This window comes from Heptranchias perlo, chromosome 5, assembly GCF_035084215.1.
Source record: "Heptranchias perlo isolate sHepPer1 chromosome 5, sHepPer1.hap1, whole genome shotgun sequence".
NCBI classification, from domain to species: domain Eukaryota; kingdom Metazoa; phylum Chordata; class Chondrichthyes; order Hexanchiformes; family Hexanchidae; genus Heptranchias; species Heptranchias perlo.
This window is the reverse complement of record NC_090329.1, coordinates 21,822,057-21,843,796: the sequence shown is the minus strand read 5'-3', so window position 1 is coordinate 21,843,796 and position 21,740 is coordinate 21,822,057. Positions and strand designations below refer to the sequence as shown.

The 21,740-nt window shown below is 41.1% G+C and overlaps 1 protein-coding gene across 1 annotated transcript in view; it reads right to left on the bottom strand.

Moving 5' to 3' along the window:
* Positions 1–21,740, bottom strand: part of tbp (TATA box binding protein) — a 35,217-nt gene that overhangs the window by 6,829 nt on the left and 6,648 nt on the right. Inside the window, exons 3-6 of the mRNA XM_067984090.1 lie at positions 15,453–15,781; positions 6,501–6,588; positions 5,483–5,574; positions 2,308–2,475 (exon numbers count right to left, since the gene is read on the bottom strand). Of these exons, the coding sequence (XP_067840191.1) occupies positions 2,308–2,475; positions 5,483–5,574; positions 6,501–6,588; positions 15,453–15,781 (677 nt within the window). The remainder of the gene's footprint in view (positions 1–2,307; positions 2,476–5,482; positions 5,575–6,500; positions 6,589–15,452; positions 15,782–21,740) is intronic.

Sequence of the window (21,740 nt, the reverse complement as noted above, 5' to 3'; positions counted from 1 at the left end):
CAATCACCTTCTGCCAATGGGAACAGTTTCTATCTATCTACTCTGTCTAGACCCTTCATGATTTTGAATACCTCTATCAAATCTCCTCTCAACCTTCTCTGTTCCAAGGAGAACAACCCAAGCTTCTTCAGTCTATCCATGTAACTAAAGTCCCTCATCCCTGGAATCATTCTAGTAAATCTCTTCTGCACCCTCAACTGGACACAATACTCCACTGGCTGCCATATTTACCTATAAAAACAGTGACGACACTTAAGAAACTTAATTCCTCTAGAGTCCAAAAATCTATTTATCTTAGCCGTGAATATACTCAATGACTCAGCATCCACAGCCCTCTGGAGTAGAGAATTCCAAAGATTCACAACCCTGAGTGAAGACATTCCTCCTCATCTCAGTCTTAAATGGCCGACCCCTTATCCTGAGACTATGCCTCCTAGTTCTAGACTCTCAGCATCTACCCTGTCAAACCCCCTCAGAATCTTAGATGTTTCAATGAGATCACCTCTCATTCTTCTAAACTCCAGAGAGTATAGGCCCATTCTACTTAATCTCTCCTCAGGGTAACCCTCAACTCTTGACCTTCGAAGAAGTAACGCATTGGCTGAAGAGCTTCAGGATGAAAAGCACTATGTAAATTAAAGCTCTCTCTTTTCGGAATAATTCTCATGTTCATGTTTCATGCAACAGAAAGTGACTCACAACTTGTACTGTTTTACAATTTTAAATCAACAGGGATAACTGTGTCTCCCTACCTCAAAGTCCTAAATTAGATAAAAGCACTCCTTGTAGTGGATTTGAAAATTAATCAATTTCTTTTAATTTTTGTTTAGTTTTGGTAATTCCCAGTGCTCTCAACTCCCTTGTGAAATGTATTCCCGTTTAGTTTGATTTATTTTATTTCATTAACCACCTGACAACCAGAACATGCAATCTTTGAATTTAATTTATTTTCTCTCAGGACTGGCGTTGCTGGCAAGACTGGCATTTATTGTCCAACCTTGATGCACTGAGAAGGTGGAGGTGGGCCTCTTCTTCAACCTCCGCAGTGTAGCAGTCTGATACAACGGAGTGGCTTGTTAGGCAGTTAAGTGTCACCATAGCGTGCAGCTGGAATCACACATAGGATGGCAGGTTTCCTTCCCTAAGGGACATTAGTGAACCAGTTGGGTTTTGACGACATTCCGACAGCTTCATGGTAACTTTTTCTGAGAAACTTTTTTAAAAAGTTTCTTTTTTATATAAAACTAGCCAAGTTTCAAACTGCCATGGTGGGATTTGAACTCACATTGTCTTGATTGTTAGTCCAGGCCTCTCCATTACTAGTCCAGTAACATATCCATTATGCTACCATACCCTGGCAGATGTGTTCTATAGCCTGCTGTATAAACCTATTACTTACTGCGTCTTAATGATAAAACAAAGACCTCATCCCAAGTAATGTTATTTTATTCCCAAATATTTCTTAAGCACAACAGCAGCAATAGGGACCAAACAGGCATGTGTAAGGTCCCCTGGTCTAATCATTGTGTCCCCATGCTGGAATCTGCCCAAAGCCAGTGCACTAAGCTTTAAATTTTATGCACGATTCCTGATCTAAATATTTCAAGTCTGTTAAACACTTCAAAGATTTTAACATCTCTGACAGATATGAGCAAAGTAGTGACACTTTAATGCATCTTCACCCTGCTGAATGAAAAGGTCCACAGTTCTAAATGTGCTTTCTCAGTTCAAATGGAGCACTATGTGCTGATTTAGAGCATGCACATTTAATTCCAGGACCTCGTTTAGTAAGGAATAGGATACATCAGATGAATCCAAGATTGCTGGCTCATTAGGGATAATGCAAGGAGGGAAAAGGAGAAAGTATCCACTTTTATTCCCAATTGCTCCTGACTGCTGTGTGTTCCCTTTATATCTAATTTGTCTAAAGGGATTGGCTAAAGAAATATGAAAAAAATATCAAATTGAGGGCAGAATGAGAAAGGAAAAAATTAACCCATGAATACAATGCAAAGACGGCACCTCTGATAGTGTAGCACTCCCTCAGTACTGCATTAAAAAAGTGTCAGCCTAGATTATGTGCTCAAGTCTCCGGAGTGGGGCTTGAACCCACAACCTTCTGAGGAGAGACTGCTACCCACTGAGTCAAGATTCAACAGCTTAATTTTTTACAATAATGACCCCTATATCTTCACATGTGACAGACAGACAGCAGTTTTGTCCCTCAATAGAAACCAGCAAAAAGTTAGTTTTAAATATTGTCTTCAGATTATAAATTAAATCCCTGGTGCCTTTTCCCTCTATTACCTGCTGAATTGCTGGTGTGTGAGCACCAGCCCCTCTAGTCGAATGGGAAACTTCACATCGCAGCTGCCCACCATATTCTGAATCTTAAAATCCAGAAATTTAGCCGGGAATCCCAATTTCTGTACAACTCTGGCGTATTTCCTCGCAGCCAATCGTGACTGCTCTTCACTGCAACAGGACGCAAGTGTTAGTACCATCGAGCAAATGACCTTAGCTACCGTCACTGATTAAACATTAATCAGGCATAACAAAGTGGCGTTTAGACAGCCTCATCTAATCAAAACACTGATATCAAGTCAAAAGCAAAATGTTGTGGATGCTGGCGACCTGAAATAAAAACAGAAAATGCTGGAAACACTCAGGTCAGGCAGCATCTGTGGAGAGAGAAACAGTTAATGTTTCAGGTCGAAGACCTTTCATTAGAACAGTTCATCGATCTGACACGTTAACCGTTTCTCTCTCCACAGATGCTGCCTGACTGTCACGCTGAGTACTTCCAGCATTTTCTGTTTTTATCACTAATATTAAATGACATACTGTTATAATGCACATCATAGTTCCTCATTTTAGGTTTATCTTTTTTTATTTTCTCAAATAATCAGAAATAATGACCTGAAAAGCTGGTAGCAACAATCATTTATCAAATGCACTATTTTGGCAATTCTAAGCTGGAAAAAGAAACTACGACTTTTAATGATGATTAAATTCCAACTTCTGTAACCTGTGTAACCAAAACATTCCAGCCAAACTCTGGTGACGAGTACTTCTGAGGTCATCCGCAGTTTCCAAATGCAGGCATACTACTTAATAATCTGCGCACAGCAAGTTCTCTTAAAACTTTCCTCAAGCTTCAAAAGATATAGGATTTTAATCTAAACCTTCCAGCTCACTTGGAGGCCAGCAACTAAACAGTGGACTGGATACACTAGATCCATGTTCCCTTGGAGCACATCCACTTTTAAAGGATGCCAGTGTCATAGTGGGCAATGTCCAGGTTTTTATTATATTTACCAAATTCAAAATGTTAATACAATCCACTGACACTGATGAGAGGTTGTGACACTTATGTTTGCAACACAAAAAATGGAAATTATACAAGGTTAAATAATTACATCTCAATATGAATTGTTAACATGGGGCATAAATAGAAGCATAATGGGGCAATTTTTCATTCAAAAGGCTATCAGAATAGGAAATGTATTCGAGCAAGTCAAAGACAAGTCAACTGTGACATTTAAATTAGAATTAAATATGAAGAAAAACATAGAAGACTACCAGCAAAGAGCATGATGGGCCGAATGGCCTTTTACTGTGCTGACATATCTGTGATTCTACACAATCGCACACTGTGCTTTTGTATTCACAAGTGTATTTATACCAAATTCTACAGTCCCTTTCTTTATATGTCATATAAAAGATTATTGCTCAAGATAAAGAATCACTGGATTGGGGGTAATATTCTGGCATGGGTGGAGGATTGGTTATCTAACAGGCAGCAGAGAGTTGGGATAAATGGTTCATTCCCGGACTGGCAACCAGTGGCCAGTAGTGTTCCACAGGGGTCGGTGCTGGGTTCCCAACTCTTTACAATCTATATTAACGATTTGGAGGAGGGGACCGAGTGTAACATATCAAAGTTTGCAGATGATACAAAGATGGGAGGGAAAGTGGAGAGAGAGGAGGACATAAAAAACCTACAGGGGGGTATAGACATGCTGGGTGAGTGGGCGGAGATTTGGCAGATGCAATACAATATTGGAAAATGTGAGGTTATGCACTTTGGCAGGAAAAATCAGAGAGCAAGTTATTATCTTAATGGCGAGAAACTGGAAAGTACTGCAGTACAAAGGGATCTGGGGGTCCTAGTGCAAGAAAATCAAAAAGTTAGTATGCAGGTACAGCAGGTGATCAAGAAGGCCAACGGAATGTTGGCTTTTATTGCTAGGGGGATAGAATATAAAAACAGGGAGGTATTGCTGCAGTTATATAAGGTATTGATGAGACCGCAACTGGAATACTGCATACAGTTTTGGTGTCCATACTCAAAAGACATACTTGCTCTCGAGGCAGCACAAAGAAGGTTCACTCGGTTAATCCCGGGGATGAGGGGGCGGACATATGAGGAGAGGTTGAGTAGATTGGGACTCTACTCATTGGAGTTCAGAAGAATGAGAGGCGATCATATTGAAACATATAAGATTGTGAAGGGGCTTGATCGGGTGGATGCGGTAAGGATGTTCCCAAGGATGGGTGAAACCAGAACTAGGGGGCATAATCTTAGAATAAGGGGCTGCTCTTTCAAAACTGAGATGAGGAGAAACTTCTTCACTCAGAGGGTAATAGGTCTGTGGAATTTGCTGCCCCAGGAAGCTGTGGAAGCTACATCATTAAATAAATTTAAAACAGAAATAGACAGTTTCCTAGAAGTAAAGGGAATTAGGGGTTACGGGGAGCGGGCAGGAAATTGGACATGAATTTAGATTTGAGGTTAGGATCAGATCAGGCATGATCTTACTGAATGGCGGAGCAGGCTCAAGGGGCCGATTGGCCTACTCCTGCTCCTATTTCTTATGTTCTTATGTCATAGAAAGTTAATATAAACTAAACAAAAAATTCACATTAAGGAATCCTTTCAATAGTTTAGAAATTGGCAAAGTTGAACTAACTTGCTGTCACCAACTGTCATTTTGAAACAGCCAAATCGATCTTGTTCTCAATATAAAACGATCACCATGTAATCAATGCCTATAAGAAATCAGTCATCTGGGACAAAAGATCTTCTCTTTCCATCAAGGCCAACAGCCAGGCAATACTTGTGTGAGGTTAGACAACATGAGCAATGATCACTTACATACAGCACCAGAGGGTTGCTGGTTCTTACTAAATTAGGCAGGAGTCTTTGCTTTCTGAAGAAAAGGAAAAAAAAATGGAAGAGGAACATACACTGTGAGCCTGATAGTTAACTAGCTTACACTTAGTTACTGAAGTCTTAAAATTAGTGTTCCTGGACAGATGCTGCCATCTGGTGAGGGAATGGGAGAAAAGGAGATTAAAAAGAAGCCAAAAGCATCCACTAGGGGATTATTTTTGCATGGTATCAACAGGTGTGAACTTTAAAGCCAGTTAAGAACAGTATTAAGTTATCAGAACTCAAGATTAAAATCGAAGTCCATACCTCTTTGCGCCAGTACACACCATTTTCCCAGAGCTGAAAATAAGTGCAGTTGTACGAGGTTCCCGGATTCTCATGATGACAGCAGCAAAACGCTGCAACAGAGATAAGTACTGGGTTAGACTGCTGTAAGCGCTTGAACTTTCCTGTATGGCCTGGTTATCCCAGAATCTGGCAGCATCGAGGGAGGCAGATCTAGCGTCTGACAGCACAGGTGCAGTAGGGGGTGTTCTTATGAGATTGGGGGCCGAGGCACATTGCTCAGGCAGAGCAGGAAGCTTTACTTTGCATTTGGTTGTATTATACTTGACTTGAGTGTTTGATGCCAACACTGGGTGCCTGAAATGGAAATGGTTCCATTCACCAACGCCCCTCACCTTGACATGTACAAATTATTCTTTTAATATAGTGAGGGTCGAGATGCTATATAAGTGCAAGATTTTCTTTGTCGGAATTCTACTTTCCGCAGATATCAAGCCCTCCACTTTCATCTTCAAGAATTGAGTTTAATGTTCTCAAGCTGACAATATAGTTTCTGTACTGGGTGTCGTCATGTAAACATGGACTTTGGTACTTTCCTTGCATTGAAAGAGGGGGGCGAAAAAAAGAGAAACATTCAAGGGTGGCACTTTTGACCACCAGAGGAAGGGAAAAATCATGTCAAAACACCTCAACATCTCCCCCGGTCCCATTCTTTCTTTCTCCCTTCCCCGCCCTCCCACCCTCCTCCCCCAGGCTGACCTAACACTCCCCAGGGACCCCCTGTAAATACTGAGAGCATGTTAACATTAAAAGTTACACATATCACACCACAAAGAAAAGTTTAGACAGAAAATGGATGTGTCGCCATAAAGAGATTTCTTTACTTCAATATTTTAATCAAAGCCATAGAAGGAATTTCACTAATCCACATGCAACCATACGGTGACCAAAGTTATCATAGCACTCATTACATCAAAAGTAGTATTCTGTTCAACAAAAAGACAATTTTTTAAAAATATGGTAAGACATGAACACCCACCTTTGGATTATATTCAGCATTTCTTGCTCGAAGAGCAATTGTCTTCAAGTCCAGTTTGCAACCCAGATTGACTGTGGATACTATATTTCTAGATGCAAAGAGTAGGTATTTAATTTTTTGCTTTATAGGAATCTTTGCAATTTATTAAAAACATTGCAGTCATTTGAAAATGTTAATATTTTTCACTGCAAGAACAGTCAGATTTAATATTCAAAATTCAATGTTCTTCTATACATGATCAAAGTTGCGAGGCCAAACTAGTACTAAATGGAATTAAGGGCTAATTCTTTAATCCCACACTCCTAATGAGGAAATCAGCGGAAGGGAGGCTGGTTGGAGTCAGACACTGTAGTCCTGACTCTTCGAGTATGAAATCATGGAATTGGCCATTTAATGCTATGGCACTCTACCACTCACCAAAAGTAACAATTCCTCAGTTATCCAGCAACTTGCATTTATATAGCATCTTTAACATAATAAAAACATCCCACGGCACTTCATAGCATAGGAGCGTTAGCAGACAAAATTTGACACTGATCCATATAAAGAGCTATTAGGGCAGGTGACCAAAAGCTTGGTCAAAGAGGTAAGTTTTAAGGAGAGACTTAAAAGTGGAGAGAGGGGTAGAGGGGTTTAGGGAGGGAATTCCAGAGCTTAGGGCCTAGGTAGCTGAAGGCACGGCCGCCAATGGTGGAGCAAAGAAAATCGGGGATGCGCAAGAGGCCAGAATTGAAGGAGATCAGAGATCTCGGAGGGTTCTAGGGCTGGGGGAGGTTACAGAGATAGGGAGGAGCGAGGCCATGGTGGGATACGAACACAAATATGAGAATTTTAATATCGAGGCTTTGCCAGACCGGGTGCCAATGTAGGTCAGTGAGCACCAGTTTGATGGGTGAACAGGACTTGGTGTGAGTTAGGATCCATTACAATACATAAGCAAATCTCCCATCAACTTCTCAATGGTGTTACATTGGATAAAAATAATGTAGTGACAGTCAATAAAACTTGGGGGATTTAATTAGTATTTTCTTGATACCATCTATAAGCAAAAGATGCAATTAACACAGTCAATCAAGGGCTGGAGCAGAAAAAGGGGATGATTCATATGTTCTTCAACATATGAACTTTTATAATTGAAATGGTTGCACACATGAATATAAAATTTACGACAAAATACATTTTTTTAATGAGAAAATCATCAAAATGTTACTGAAACTATTAATCCTTGCAGACTCAAGGCCTCCTCATACCATAGGTCATTCTATGTTACATGATTAAAGTTGTTACTGTCATTAACTTAGTATGATTTAAGCAAGAATATATCACTTTACATCCTTCATGCTATATCAAATTAATAACACATTCTGTGGGTTACTCCCCAGATCTTTTCAGCCACACCAGAAGTTGAAGTGTTCTATGCAGTGAAGAATTAACAACTTGCATTTATGTAGTGCATTTAATGTAGTAAAATGTCCCAAGGCACTTCACAGCAGCGTTATCAAACAACATTTGACACTGAGCCACATAAGGACACATTAGGACAGGTGACCAAAAGCTTGGTCAAAAAGGTAGGTTTTAAGGAGCGACAAAGGAGGAGAGATAGAGGGGCGGAGGGAATTCCAGAGCTTAGGGCCTAGACAGCTGAAGGCACGACTGCCAATGATGGGGCAATAAAAATTGGTACAAATACCACAAGTTAAGGAGACACGAACAGGGCGGAAGCTTGTGACATCATCACTACTCGAAGAATTAAGACTATACTGTTGAGTGTCTCTCTGGCTCCTTGCACAAGCCGAGCCTGGTGTTGCACAATCTCTGCATTCCCTTCAAGCCTGTGCCAAGCCTTTTACCAACAACCAGTGTTTTGCAGAGACCGCCTTCTTCCACTTCTGGAATTTTGCCTGCCTACGCCGTAGCTAAAAGATTAAAAAGTCACTTTGTATCACTAATTTAAAATCCTGTTTTCCCCCCCCCCCCCCCCATCTGTTTTTCTGATCTTAACCTGGAAAGGGAGGGGGGGGGGGGGGGGGGGGGAGAGAAAGAGAAGAGAATCGGATACCCCCCTGAAACCAGAATAAATTGAGAGGAACAATGGTTTTTAAAATATCGCTTTGTTAAAACTCAGGAAAATGAGCAACAGACTGAAAAAAGAGCCAAAGCTAAGTGGCAATCATTTCTTCATTTTTATAATGGAAGACACCTTTAATGTACACACCATTGTGGAAAAGAACAGAATTTGAGTCTGACTGAAGCCAAATCGGATCAACCTGAAAATGATCATGGTAAATGTAGCCAAAATACTGTGTAAACATCTATTTGGCTTGGAGTATAATAGTGCAAAGCATGCCAAGTTATACAACTATAAAATTTCAACCTATTCATAGTAGGATACAGCACAGGAGGCCGCCCTTCAGCCCATCATACCTGTGACGGCTCCTTGAAAGAGCCACTCAATTAGTCCCACTCCCCTGCTCTTTCCCCATTTATCCAATTCCCTTTTGAAAGTTATTATTGAATCTGCTTCCACCACACTTTCAGGCAGTGCATTCCAAATCATAACTTGCTGCGTAAAAAAAAATGCTTCCTCATGTTGCCTCTGGTTCTTATGCCAATCACCTTAAATCTGTGCCCTCTGGTTACCAACCCTTCTGCCACTGGAAACAGTTTCTCCTTATTTACTCTATTAAAACGGTTCATGATTTTGAACATCTCTATCAAATCTCCGCTTAACCGTCTCTGCTCTAAGGAGAACAACCCCAACTTCTCCAGTCTCTCCACAAAACTGGTCCCATTCTAGTAAATCTCTTCTGCACCCTAAGGCCTTTTGTAAACAATTTTACAACACCAAGTTATAGTCCAGCAATTTTATTTTAAATTCACAAGCTTTCGGAGGCTTCCTCCTTCCTCAGGTGAACGTTTGTTGGAACGTTCACCTGAGGAAGGAGGAAGCCTCCGAAAGCTTGTGAATTTAAAATAAAATTGCTGGACTATAACTTGGTGTTGTAAAATTGTTTACAATTGTCAACCCCAGTCCATCACCGGCATCTCCACATCATGGCTACCCTAAGGCCTTGACATCCTTCCTAAAGTGTGGTGCCCAGAATTGAACACAATACTCCAAATGAGGCCTAACCAGTGTTTTATAAAGATTTAGCATAACTTCTCTGCTTTTGTACTCTATGCCTCTATTAATAAAGCCCAAGATCCCATGTGCTTTAACAGCCTTCTCAACGTGTCCTGCCACCTTCAAAGATTTGTGTACATAAACCCTTAGATCTCCATTCTTGCAGCCCCTTTAAAATTGTACCATTACATTATATTGCCTCTCATTCTTACCAAAATGTATCACTTCACACTTCTCAGCGTTAAATTTCATCTGCCATGTGTCTGCCCATTTCACCAGTCTATGTCTTCCTGAAGTCTGTTACTATCCTCCACATTGCTTACCACATTTCCAAGTTTTGTGTCATCTGCAAACTTTGAAATTATACCCTGTTTACCCAAGTCCAGGTCATTAATATATCAAAAAGGAGCAGTGATCCTAATACTGACCCCTGGGGAACACCACTGTATAATTCCCTCCAGTCTGAACAACCATTCACCACTACTCTCTGCTTTCTGTCCATTAGCCAATTTTGTATCCACGCCACCAATGTCCCTTTAATTCCATGGGCTTTCATTTTGCTTACAAGTCTATTATGTGGTACTTCATCACATGTCTTTTGAAAGTCCATGCAAGTCCAAGTATATTAACCACACTACCCTCATCAACCTTCTCTGTTACTTCATCAAAGAACTCAATCAAGTTGGTCAGACACGATTTTCCTTTAACAAATCCGTGCTGACTTTCATTTATTAGCCCATACTTTTCTTAGTGCCAATTAATTTTTGCCCCGGATTATTGTCTCTAAAAGTTTCCCCACCACTGTTAGGCTGATTGGCCTATAATTGACAGGTTTATCCCTCTCCCCTTTTTTGAACAGGGGTGTAACATTTGCAATCCTCTAGTCCCCATATCTAAGAAGGATTGGAAGCTTGTGGCCAGAGCCACCGCAATTTCTACCCTTACTTCCCTCAGTAACCTAGGATGCATCCCATAATTGTATTAAATGTATTTCAATATATATTTACAGCACATAAATTCTGAACTCACCTAAAGGCAATTTTCCATTGAATTTGGCACTGAAAGTCTGGTCCTGAGATGCATGCATGTTGCATTGTCATCTACACCACGTGTCATGCTCAGTACGTACAGCAAACAATTCTGTGATGGAGTCACAAATACAATGCATGGGCATCGCAAGACCTGATCGAGGACGAACAGGGAGAATTTTGGGCTTCACCCCTTCAACAGAAATTGGGAATCAGTTTTTAACCAACCCCATCTCTCCCTACAAATTTGGTTGCATTAATACAACCCAATACCTTATTAGCTTTAGCTAGTTTCTCTATATTGGTCATGAACCTTTAGTGACCTGTTCACAATAATACCAAGATCTTTTTCTCTAAACCTCTTTCAGTATTGCTCCCTGCAAATGATGTGCATTCTGTGTTGGCCCCTACCAACATGGATGACACTACATTTTTCTAAATTGAACACCATTTGCCCATGTGTGGCCCACTCCCCTAGCACATCCACATATTTTTGGATTTGATTGCACTCCTCTACCATCTTAACCCTTGCACAGATTTGGGTGTCATCTGTAAACTTACTTACCATATGCCCAACACCACTGTACAGGTCATTAACAAAGACCGTGAAGAGTAGTGGGCCTAGGTCCTATCCCTGTGGGACACCACTGGTAACATGTCTCCAGGCTGAACCACATCCGTTAACTACAACATTTTGGCAGCAGAACTGGAGCCAATTCCTAATCCAGCTTTTCAAATTTCTACTGATACCACAAGATTCTATCTTGTAAAGTAACCTAGTGTGAGGTAGCTTATCAAAGGCTTTCTGAAAGTCCAGGTAGACAATGTCTACCAGGTTACCCTCATCCACTACCCTAGTGACTTCCTCAAAAAACTATCAAATGTGTTAGGCACAACCTATTTTTTCAGAAGCCATATTATGAATTTCTAATAGCCCCTTCCCTTTCCCAGTGATCATAAAGGGCATTTCTTACGATCCCTTCTAGCATCTTCCCAATAATGCATGTCAACTGATAGGCCTGTAGTTTCTTGGCTGATTTGTCCCCTTTTTTGAAAATAGGAACCACATGAGCTAGCTTTCAGTCTAAGAGAACTCTCACTGACTCTATCTAACTATTAAAGATACGGGCAAGGGGCTCACAGAGCACCTGTCCCGTCTCTTTACTTACCCTTGGATGGATATTATCCAGACCTGGAGTCCTATCAATTTTGAGTTTTCCTAATCTATCCATGACATTATTATCTATTTTAATATTAATGCTATTTAATACTAAGCACCTCTCATCTGGAACATAAGCATCATCTACAGAAGTATAGACTGATGCAAATTGAGAATGAGAATTCCATGAAGCACTGGGTTGAAAATTAATGAAAGCATTGTAAGTGGGTCCCCCTTGAACCCTGCACATTCCTCACGAGAGCATGATACATGTGCTGTGGTAATCTGAAGAACTACTTCAAGAACCGCTGACGTCAGAAAGGTTCTTTGGTAGTTTTCAAGCTCATTAGGATCGCCCTTCTTTTGGGTAAAAACCACAACTGTACTCTCGAATACCAAGGGTGTGCATATCTCAAACAGAATCCTATGCAGAATGGTGGCTTCAAGCAAAGTTGGTGATTTCAGGCACTGTTCAAAGATCATTGCAACACCTCCCCCAAGACTCATCTAAAGCAGTTTTTAGAATTTGCAATAATGTAGCGCAGCAGGCATGGGTATTAGTTAAACAACAGTGCAGAATCCACTCTTCCCACCAACTCTACCCATCCCATAGATCTGTGTAATTCACACCAACTTCTGCAATCCCCATGCGGATAGGTCCTTACTGTTGGGTCAGAAGTCAACTCAATATAGTGTTCTCTCCAGGTCTCAAGAATATCCTCATGGGTTTGCTGGACAGCATCAGACTCGATCATGATTTCAGTCAACTGAGAAATAATTTATTACGTAACTTTACAGATGAACACAACCCATTGATCCTGCTTCATCCCCCCCAATGATCCTGCTATCACCACGCACTATATCACAATCCACTTTTGCAGCAGCCGTTGATCGTTCTGAACAGTATACAAGAAGTGCTATAATAGTCTTTTACTTTTGCTTAACAGTTCCGACTGCCTTTGCTGTTACAACAGGGTTCTGCTTAGTGGACAAGTGGTTAACAGGCTTTGGCTATGGTTTCTGAGCTGCAGATGCAAGGAGATCATTTGCCACATCATCTGCTGTTGAGTCTATCCTGTTGGCAATCACAAAGAATCAGTTCCAGGCTTGTGGCAGCAACATCTATTGTGGCCCAATCACCCCAGAGGCCATCCGCCATTCTTTGTCACAAGGCCAGCATCTTGCCCAAAACAGCCAAGGAGCTGAGCCAATAGTTCTGTTTTCCCAGTAATGTTGAACAACGCAATTGGAAAGCATACCGATTGCTGTGCTGCTCTGAATAACGATGCCATGTAATTGGTGAACCTCAGAAAGGAAGCAGAGCATTAGCTTCAAATGTTCAAATCACTCTGGCAATACAGGACAAACACCTTCCAATCACCCATAAAGAGCAACAGAATGTACACAGATCCCATAAGTCAAAGCTTGGGCCTCTCATTGATGATTCCACACATTCCCTGCAAAGCAATGATACAAATCCGTTGCTGGGAACAGGAAAATGTGACCCCAGACCTCCTACCATCTAAGGTATTCCAGGTGGCAAACGTCTTTTGAGAAGAGTCTTTACACTTCTATGATGGCGTGATCTGGAAGGCCCGGCAAAGATGTTACCTGATACAGCTATCCAGATGAACAAGATTATCACTTTCACCCACTTAAGCACAGGTTTCCACCCACTCTACCAACAAGGTGTCAGCTGATAGCATGAATTCCATTGTGTGCCCCCCCAAAGGACATCACGGTGCCCCTCACCACCCCCCCCTCCCCCAGGGTATCACGGTCCCTCTCCCAAGGACATCTATCATCAGGTTCCTCTCCTTTGAGTCAGTTGCAGCTGTATGACCACTCAGAAGGTTCCTGGCATCACTCTTCAACCCAGACTTGCCAGCAGGTTAAATAAAGTGATAGAAAGTTGTAGACAAATTGAATCAAGATAAAACCATTAAGAAAAAAAAAGAGAACGTGAGTGAAAGAGCACACAAGAGCAAGAGTAATATAAATAGATGCTAAGACGCAAGCAGACATATAGTTGCAGGGAGAGAGATTTTTGCATCTGAACAATGCTACAGAACAATTGTCTATAAGTTTTCTAAACTCCGTTTCACCATGACGACTTTCCCAACTGGACACAAAAAGCTATAAATATAACAGAAAGCAAGGCAAAGGAAAACCTCGCTACAACTGGACCATTGAGGACAGAATCACAAAATTATTGTACTTAGAATCATATAACACAGAAGGAGGCCATTCGGCCCATTGTTATATACCAGCTCTTTGAATTAGTCCCACTCCCCCCGCTCTTTCTCCATAGCCCTGAAATTTCTCCTTTTCAAGTATATATTCAATTCCCTATTGAAGTTACTATTGAAACTTCTTCCACCATCTTTTCAGGCAGTGCATTCCAGATCATAACTCGCTGCGTGAAAATTCATTTCCCCCTGGATTTTTTTTTAACCAATTATCCTAAATCTGTTTCCTCTAATTACCAATGCTCCTGCCAGTGGAAACAGTTTCTCCCTTTCTACTCTATCAAAACCCTTCATAATTTTGAACACACCAACGAATTGTTCTGGTTCAGCAAAACTGATTTCTAGTGTTTCCTAACAAAACTTTCCCACTACATCTTCATAAAATCAGAAAAAAAAGTTACCAATTCCAAGAAGAGTCATTTATAACTACAGCAATTAATCCATAATTTCTACACAATTCATCTATACTTTAGTATTTCTTTAAAAATAAATGTAGCTTGGAGCCACAATTACATCTCCTGTACTCTCTAGTTTGATCACTGTAGACCAGTAATTTCAACATCACTTCTGATTTAGCTGCATTTAAAAAAAGCTACTGAAGTAACGAATCCTGGCAGTGCGGCACTCAAATCGAGACTCGCAACTTATGTACGCCACTTTCCGCTATTGTATTTTATGTCACCATTTCAATCAAAGATCACTGGATGCCAGAGATCTGCAATTTCCATGGCATAAAGGGACTGAATCTGGCTCTGTTATATTTAGTCATTAAGTGATGTCCAAAAAGCCAATTTTAATGAGACCCAACTTGTCTATGACTCCCTATAATGATACAATAAAAAGGAACCAAACCACCAAGCTGTGCAAGAATGCTGCTTTAAAAGCTTTTTTAAAAATAATAACCAGGCCAAAGGAGCTATATCCAAGGCAGCTCCTGTAAAAGCCGCATAGTTGTTACAAATTCAAATCAGCATCTGTACTGCCCGGATTGGGCTGATATAAAGAGCGGAAACAAGACCAAAATGTGTTGTGTCAAATTCTGATGTTTACATTGCTAAAAAGAACCAAAACCAGTTTTGGCTGATCTGTATGCAACCAAGGTATAACAGGGCCAGAGTAATCACAGTTCAGTAAATTCAGCACATAGTGGTACTAAACTCTTCACCCTCTGCTGGTATAGGTGAGATTACACCAGTGCAGTGGAGTACTCTTTAGCGACTGTGATTACAGCACATCCATGTGGCAGTGTAGAGGAATGTTTACCCAGTATACATTACTAATTTTTGCTATACTCAGTCTGGGACTGATTAATATTAACAACTGGACCAACAAGTGTAAAAATGTTCTGTCTGCTAACACCATAGCAAACAAATGTCTAAGAAGTACACTTACTGTAGCTGCGGTACAATTCCCGAACTCTCAGAAGCTGGGGTAGCTGGGGTTATCGGCGTCATGGGAGTCATTGGTGAGGCGTAATGAGGTGTGATGCCCGGTAAAGTAGTTGTGGTCATTATCTGTGAATTAAACAGTTGTGGCGGCTGGCTGGAAGAAACTTGGGTTGACAATTGAGATGTTGTTGACTGCTGTGCTGCCTGCTGTTGCTGCCTTTGCTGCTCTTCCAAGAGAGAGATGCTACTGGTGCTTTGAACGGGCTGTGGAGTCAAGCCAGTGCCGTACGGCATCATGGGACTAAATATGGGCACTCCTGGTGTCATAGCACTCTGGGAGGAAAAAAAAGATAAGAAATCATACAAACATACAAATTAAGAGCAAGAGTAGGCCATTCGGCCCCTCGAGCTTGCTCTGCCATTTGATAAGATTGTGGCTGATCTGATTGCGACCTCAACCCTACTTTCCCGTCTACCTGCTATAACCTTTGACTCCCTTGTTAATCAGGAATCTATCTAACTCAGCCTTAAAAATATTCATTGACATTGCCTCCACCACTCTCTGGGGAAGGGAGTTCCACAGACTCATGACCCTCAGAGAAAAAATTTCTCCTCATGTGTCTTAAATGGGAGACCCCTTATTTTTAAACTGTGGCCTCTAGTTCTAGTCTCTCCCACACAGGGAAACATCCTTCCAGTCCCCTCAGGATCTTATATGTTTCAATAACATCACCTCTCATTCTTCTAAATTCCAGTGTATACAGGTCCAACTTGTCCAATCTTTCCTCATAAGGTAACCCTCTCATCCCAGGAATCAGTCGAGTGAACCTTTTCTGAACCACCTCCAAAGCAATTATGTCCTTTCTTAAATAAAGAGACCAAAACTGCACACGGTATTCCAGGTGTGGTCTCACCAATGCCCAAAACAACTGTAGCAAAACATCTCTACTTTTATATTCCATTCCCCTTGCAATAAATGACAACATTCCATTTGCCTTCCTAATCACTTCTGTACCTGCATACTAACTTTTTATGATTCATGTACTAGGACACCCAGATCCCTCTGTACCTCAGAGTTCTGCAATCTCTCTCCATTTAAATAATATATTGCTTTTCTATTCCTCCTGCCAAAGTGGACAAGTGGACATTTTCCTACATAATACTCCATCTGCCAAATTTTTGCCCACTCGCTTAACCTATCTATATTCCTTTGCACACTCCTTATGCCCTCTTCACAACTTACTTTCCTAGCTACCTTTGTGTCATCAGCAAATTTAGCAACCATACATTTAGTCCCTTCATCCAAGTCATTGATATAGATTGTAAATAGTTGAGGCCCAAGCACTGATCCCTGTGGCACTCCACTTGTTACATCTTGCCAACCTGAAAATGACCCATTCATGCCTACTCTGTTTCCTGTTAGCTAATCAATCTTTTATCCATGCTAATATGTTACCCCCACACCATGAGCTCTTATTTTGTGCAGTAGCCTTTGATGTGGCACCTTGTCAAAAGCCTTCTGGAAATCCAAGTACACCACATCTGCAGGATCCCCATTATCCACATTGCTTGTTACTTCCTCAAAGAACTCTAATAAATTAGTCAAAGACGATTTCCCTTTCACAAAGCCATGTTGACTCTGCCTGATTACATTGAGATTTTCTAAGTGCCCTGCTATAACCTCCTTAATAATAGATTCTAGCATTTTCCCTGACATGTTAAGCTAACTGGCCTGTAGTTTCCTGCTTTCTGTCTCCCTCCTTTCTTGAATAGAGGAGTTACATTCGCTATTTTTCAATCTGATGGGACCCTTCCAGAATCTAGGGGATTTTGGAAAGTTAATACCAATGCATCTACTATCTCTGCAGCCACTTCTAAGACCCTAAGATGAAATCAGTCAGGACCTGGGGACTTGTCAGCTTTTAGTTCCAATACTTTTTTCAGAACCCTTTCCCTGGTGATTGTAAATGTTTTAAGTTCCTCCCTCCCTTTCACCTCTTGATTCACAATAATTCTGGCACGTTATTTGTATCTTCTACAGTGAAGACGGACGCAAAGTATCTGTTCAATTCATCCACCATTTCCTTATTCTCCATTATTAATTCCCCAGACTCATTCCCCTAGAGGACCAATGCTCACTTTACTTACTCTTTTCCTTTTTAAATACCTGTAGAAACTCTTACTATCTGCTTTTATATTTCTAGTTAGCTTTCTCTTGTACTCTAATTTCTCCCTCATTATTCTTTTAGTCATTCTTTGCTGTTCTTTATATTCTGTCCAATCTTCTGACCTGCCACTAATCTTCATGGAATTGTATGCTTTTTCTTTCAATTTGATACTATCTTTAACTTCCTTAGTTAGCCACGGATGGTACGTCCTTCCTCTAGAGTCTTTCTTTCTCACTGGAATGTATCTTTGCTGAGTTTATGAAATATCTCACTAAATATCTCATTAAAAATCGAAGTTACACTTACATTGCACACTTGCCAAATGTTACGACTGAAACCTAAGTCAATGCATAAAGTTTAGCACAGCTATGTTGAAGTTAGATGCAGATTTCTGTAGAACTGACCATCGAGAAACAGCACAGAAGGTGAGGCTCTCTTGAAGCAGAGCATTTTGACTTCAATTCCTTATCAGTATGGCAGAAAGAGTAAACATATTTTACTTTGTACAGACTACAGATGCACTTAAGTGCTATGGCTTATTTTGAGAAATTGATTTTATTTCAATACACAGCAATAATTTATTTTCAGTTTTCTCCCCTCATCCCCTGAACGCATTGACTGTTTGCCGAGATATGGCGTACCTACAACCAGGCACCCTACACTACCTCACCCCAGTGGCCATTATTCACACAGCCAGCTTGACAGGGAGTGCTGTCATTGCTTTTTGACCACAGGGGATATCGTACCCCTTTCCAATTCTGAACTCTCCTAACTTCATGACCTCAACTACTGATCTAGTTTTCACAAAAATAAGAACAGAATTCCTCAAAACAAAAAGGTAAAAGTCCCAGAATTACATCCAATGAAAACAGAATTGATTCAAGTCACCTTTCTAATTGTAAACAGACAAAATTGCAGAATGCAATCTCTAAAGCATCCATAAAATCTCAGGATCCAATGTAAAAAAAGGTATTAGACATATGCAGCCACAGTAAATCATAGGAACATAGGAAGATAGAATGTAGTAGTTAAGGAGGAGAGGTGTGAAATATTGGATAAGGTAAACATAACGAGAGAGGAAGTACTAGAGGGACTGGAATCCTTGAAAGTTGATAAGTCACCAGGGCCGGATGGATTGTTTCCTAGGCGATTGAAGGAAGCCAGGAAGGAAATAGCGGATGCTCTGAGGATCATTTTCCAATCCTCACTAGATACAGGGGAGGTACCGGAGGACTGCAAACGTAGTACCATTGTTTAAAAAGAGTACGAGGGAAAGGCTGAACAATTATAGGCGGGTCAGTCTTACCTTGGTGGTGGGCCAACTATTAGAATCAATACTGAGATAGGATAAACTGTCACTAGGAAAGGCATGGTTTAATCAGGGATAGTCAGCATGGATTTGTTCAGGGAAGGTCATGCCTTACAAATCTGATTGAATTCTTTGAGGAAGTGACAAGGAGGATTGATGAGGGTAGTGCAGTGGATGTTGTCTACATGGATTTTAGTAAGGCATTTGATAAGGTCCCACATGGCAGACTGGTCAGAAAGGTAAAAGCCCATGGGATACAGGGAAATATGGCGAATTGGATCCAAAATTGGCTCAGTAACAGGAAACAAAGGGTAAAAGTCGATGGATGTTTTTGCAAATGGAAATCCGTTTCCAGTGGTGTGCCACAGGGCTCAGTGTTGGGTCCCTTGCTGTCTGTGGCATATATTAATGATTTGGACTTGAATGTAGGGGGCATGATTGGCAAATTGGCAGATGACACAGAAATTGGCCGTTGATAGTGAAGAGGATAGCTGTAGACTCCAAGAAGGTTGGTGCAGTGGGCGGAAAAGTGGCAAATGGAGTTCAACCAGGGAAAGTGTGAGGTAATGCACTTAGGGAGGGCAAACAGTAAAAGGGAATATGCAGTAAACGGGAATATATTGAGGGGTAGAGGAAGTGAGAGACCTTGGAGTGCATGTGCACAGGTCCCTGAAGGTGGCAGTACAGGTAGATAAGATTGTGAAGAAGGCATACGGAATGCTCTCCGTTATTAGCCGAGGTATAGAATACAAAAGCAGGGATATAATGATGGAACTGTATAAAACGCTGGTAAGGCCACAGCTGGAATATTGTGCGCAGTTCTGGTCACCACATTACAGGAAGGACGTAATTGCTCTGGAGAGAGTGCAGAGAAGATTTACAAGAATGTTGCCAGGGCTTGAAAATTGCAGCTACGAGGAGGGATTGGATAGGCTGGGGTTGTTTTCCTTGGAACAGAGTAGGCTGAGGGAGACTTGATTGAGCTGTACAAAATTATGAGGGGCCTAGATAGAGTAGACTGGAAGTACCTGCTTCCCTTAGCGGAGCGTTCAAGAACTAGAGGACATAGATTTAAGCTGATTGGTGGAAGGATTAGAGGGGACATGAAGAAAAACTTTTTTTACCCAAAGGGTGGTGGGTGTATGGAATTTGCTGCCCGAATTGATGGTAGAGGCAGGGTCCCTCAACTCTTTTTAAAAGTACCCGGACCTGCACCTAAAGTGCTGTAAGCTGCAGGGCTATGGACCGGGTGCTGGAAGGTGGGATTAAAATGGGCACCTGGTTGTTCTTCGAGCCGGCACGGACACGATGGGCCGAATGGTCCCCTTCTGTGCTGTATCTTTTCTATGCTTCTATAGGAGTAGGCCATTCAGCCCCTCAAGCCTGTTCCGCCATTCAATTAGATCATGGCTGATCTTTACCTCAACTCCATCGACCTGCCTTGCTTCCGTAACCCTTAATACCCTTGCCTAATAAAAATCTATCAATCTCAAATCCGCAGCCTTGGTTGTGACCAGTTATGGTCTGCTCTTTTGTTTCTAGTTAAATAATTGGAAGATGACAGCTCTGTTTAACATTACCACACCAGTAATGCTCAAAGTAGCAAGAAGCATCTCTTGCTAATTTTACTCTGCCAAAGCCTGCCCAAACCACTTAAATGAAAACAGTCATGGGTTCAATTACTGGTACAAATGTCTTTCCTTGTCTGTTTTGTACATTATCTATACGAATCCCCATGTTTGCAGCATGCTTCATTTCACTGTGTCAGGTCATAGCTTGAACTGTTGTGGATGTGGTTGGTATTACAATTTTCAATCCCAATGCAGATTGTTTTAATACTGAGACAATGGCTGTTTATTAAAAGAGGATCCACATCAAGAATGATCTAACAACAATAAAAAAAACTTGCTTGAAATTCTTGTGAAAAATCAAAATACTGCAGATGCTAGAAATCTGAAACAAAAACAGAAAACCGAAAATACTCAGCAGGTTAGAATCCAAGTCATCCTCCTCTCCTCCCTGTTCCTCCCCTCCTATTGCCCCCTTGAGTTGGGGACTCTGATGAGGGGTTATCAATCAGAAATTGCCAATGAGAGTGAGGAGTTAGGATAAATTTCTTTACCCAGTGGGACGTTGGAGCATGTAACGGATGCAGTGGCTATTGCACTTTTAAGAGAAAGTGGATAATATTTGAATTAGAGGAAGATACAGGGTTATGGGGAGAGCACAGAGCAATGGGATTCATTTTTGGATTGTGCTAGTCAAGACCTGGCACAGCCACAATGGACTGAATAGCCCCCTCCTGTGCTGTAAATTCTATGGTTCTAGACAATACAGGGTTATTAGCTCTAAAATTACAGTAAAAATTTAATGGGAGGTTTGCAACAGATAGGCTAGATGGATCAATGGTCTTCACCTGCCTAAAATATTATCATGTTACCATACTAAATCTATTCACAACTAATACACTTGTTCCTATACAAACACTAATTTTGTGAAGAGTTCACATCACCTGAACCCATTAATCAAGTGGCATTAATTTTATCTCAAATACCTACTGTACAGGTAATAGGTAAATACAATGCTTGATATCCCTAGATTTGACATTCATGGAATCACAGAATAGTTACAGTACAGAAGGAGGTCATTCGGCCCATCGAGTCTGTGCCGGCTCTCTGCAAGAGTAATCCAATTAGTCCCACTTGCCCGCCCTTTCCCCGCAGCCCTGCAAATTTTTTTCCTTCAAGTACTTATCCAATTTCCTTTTGAAAGCCATGATTGAATCTGCCTCCACCACCGTATCAGGCAGTGCACT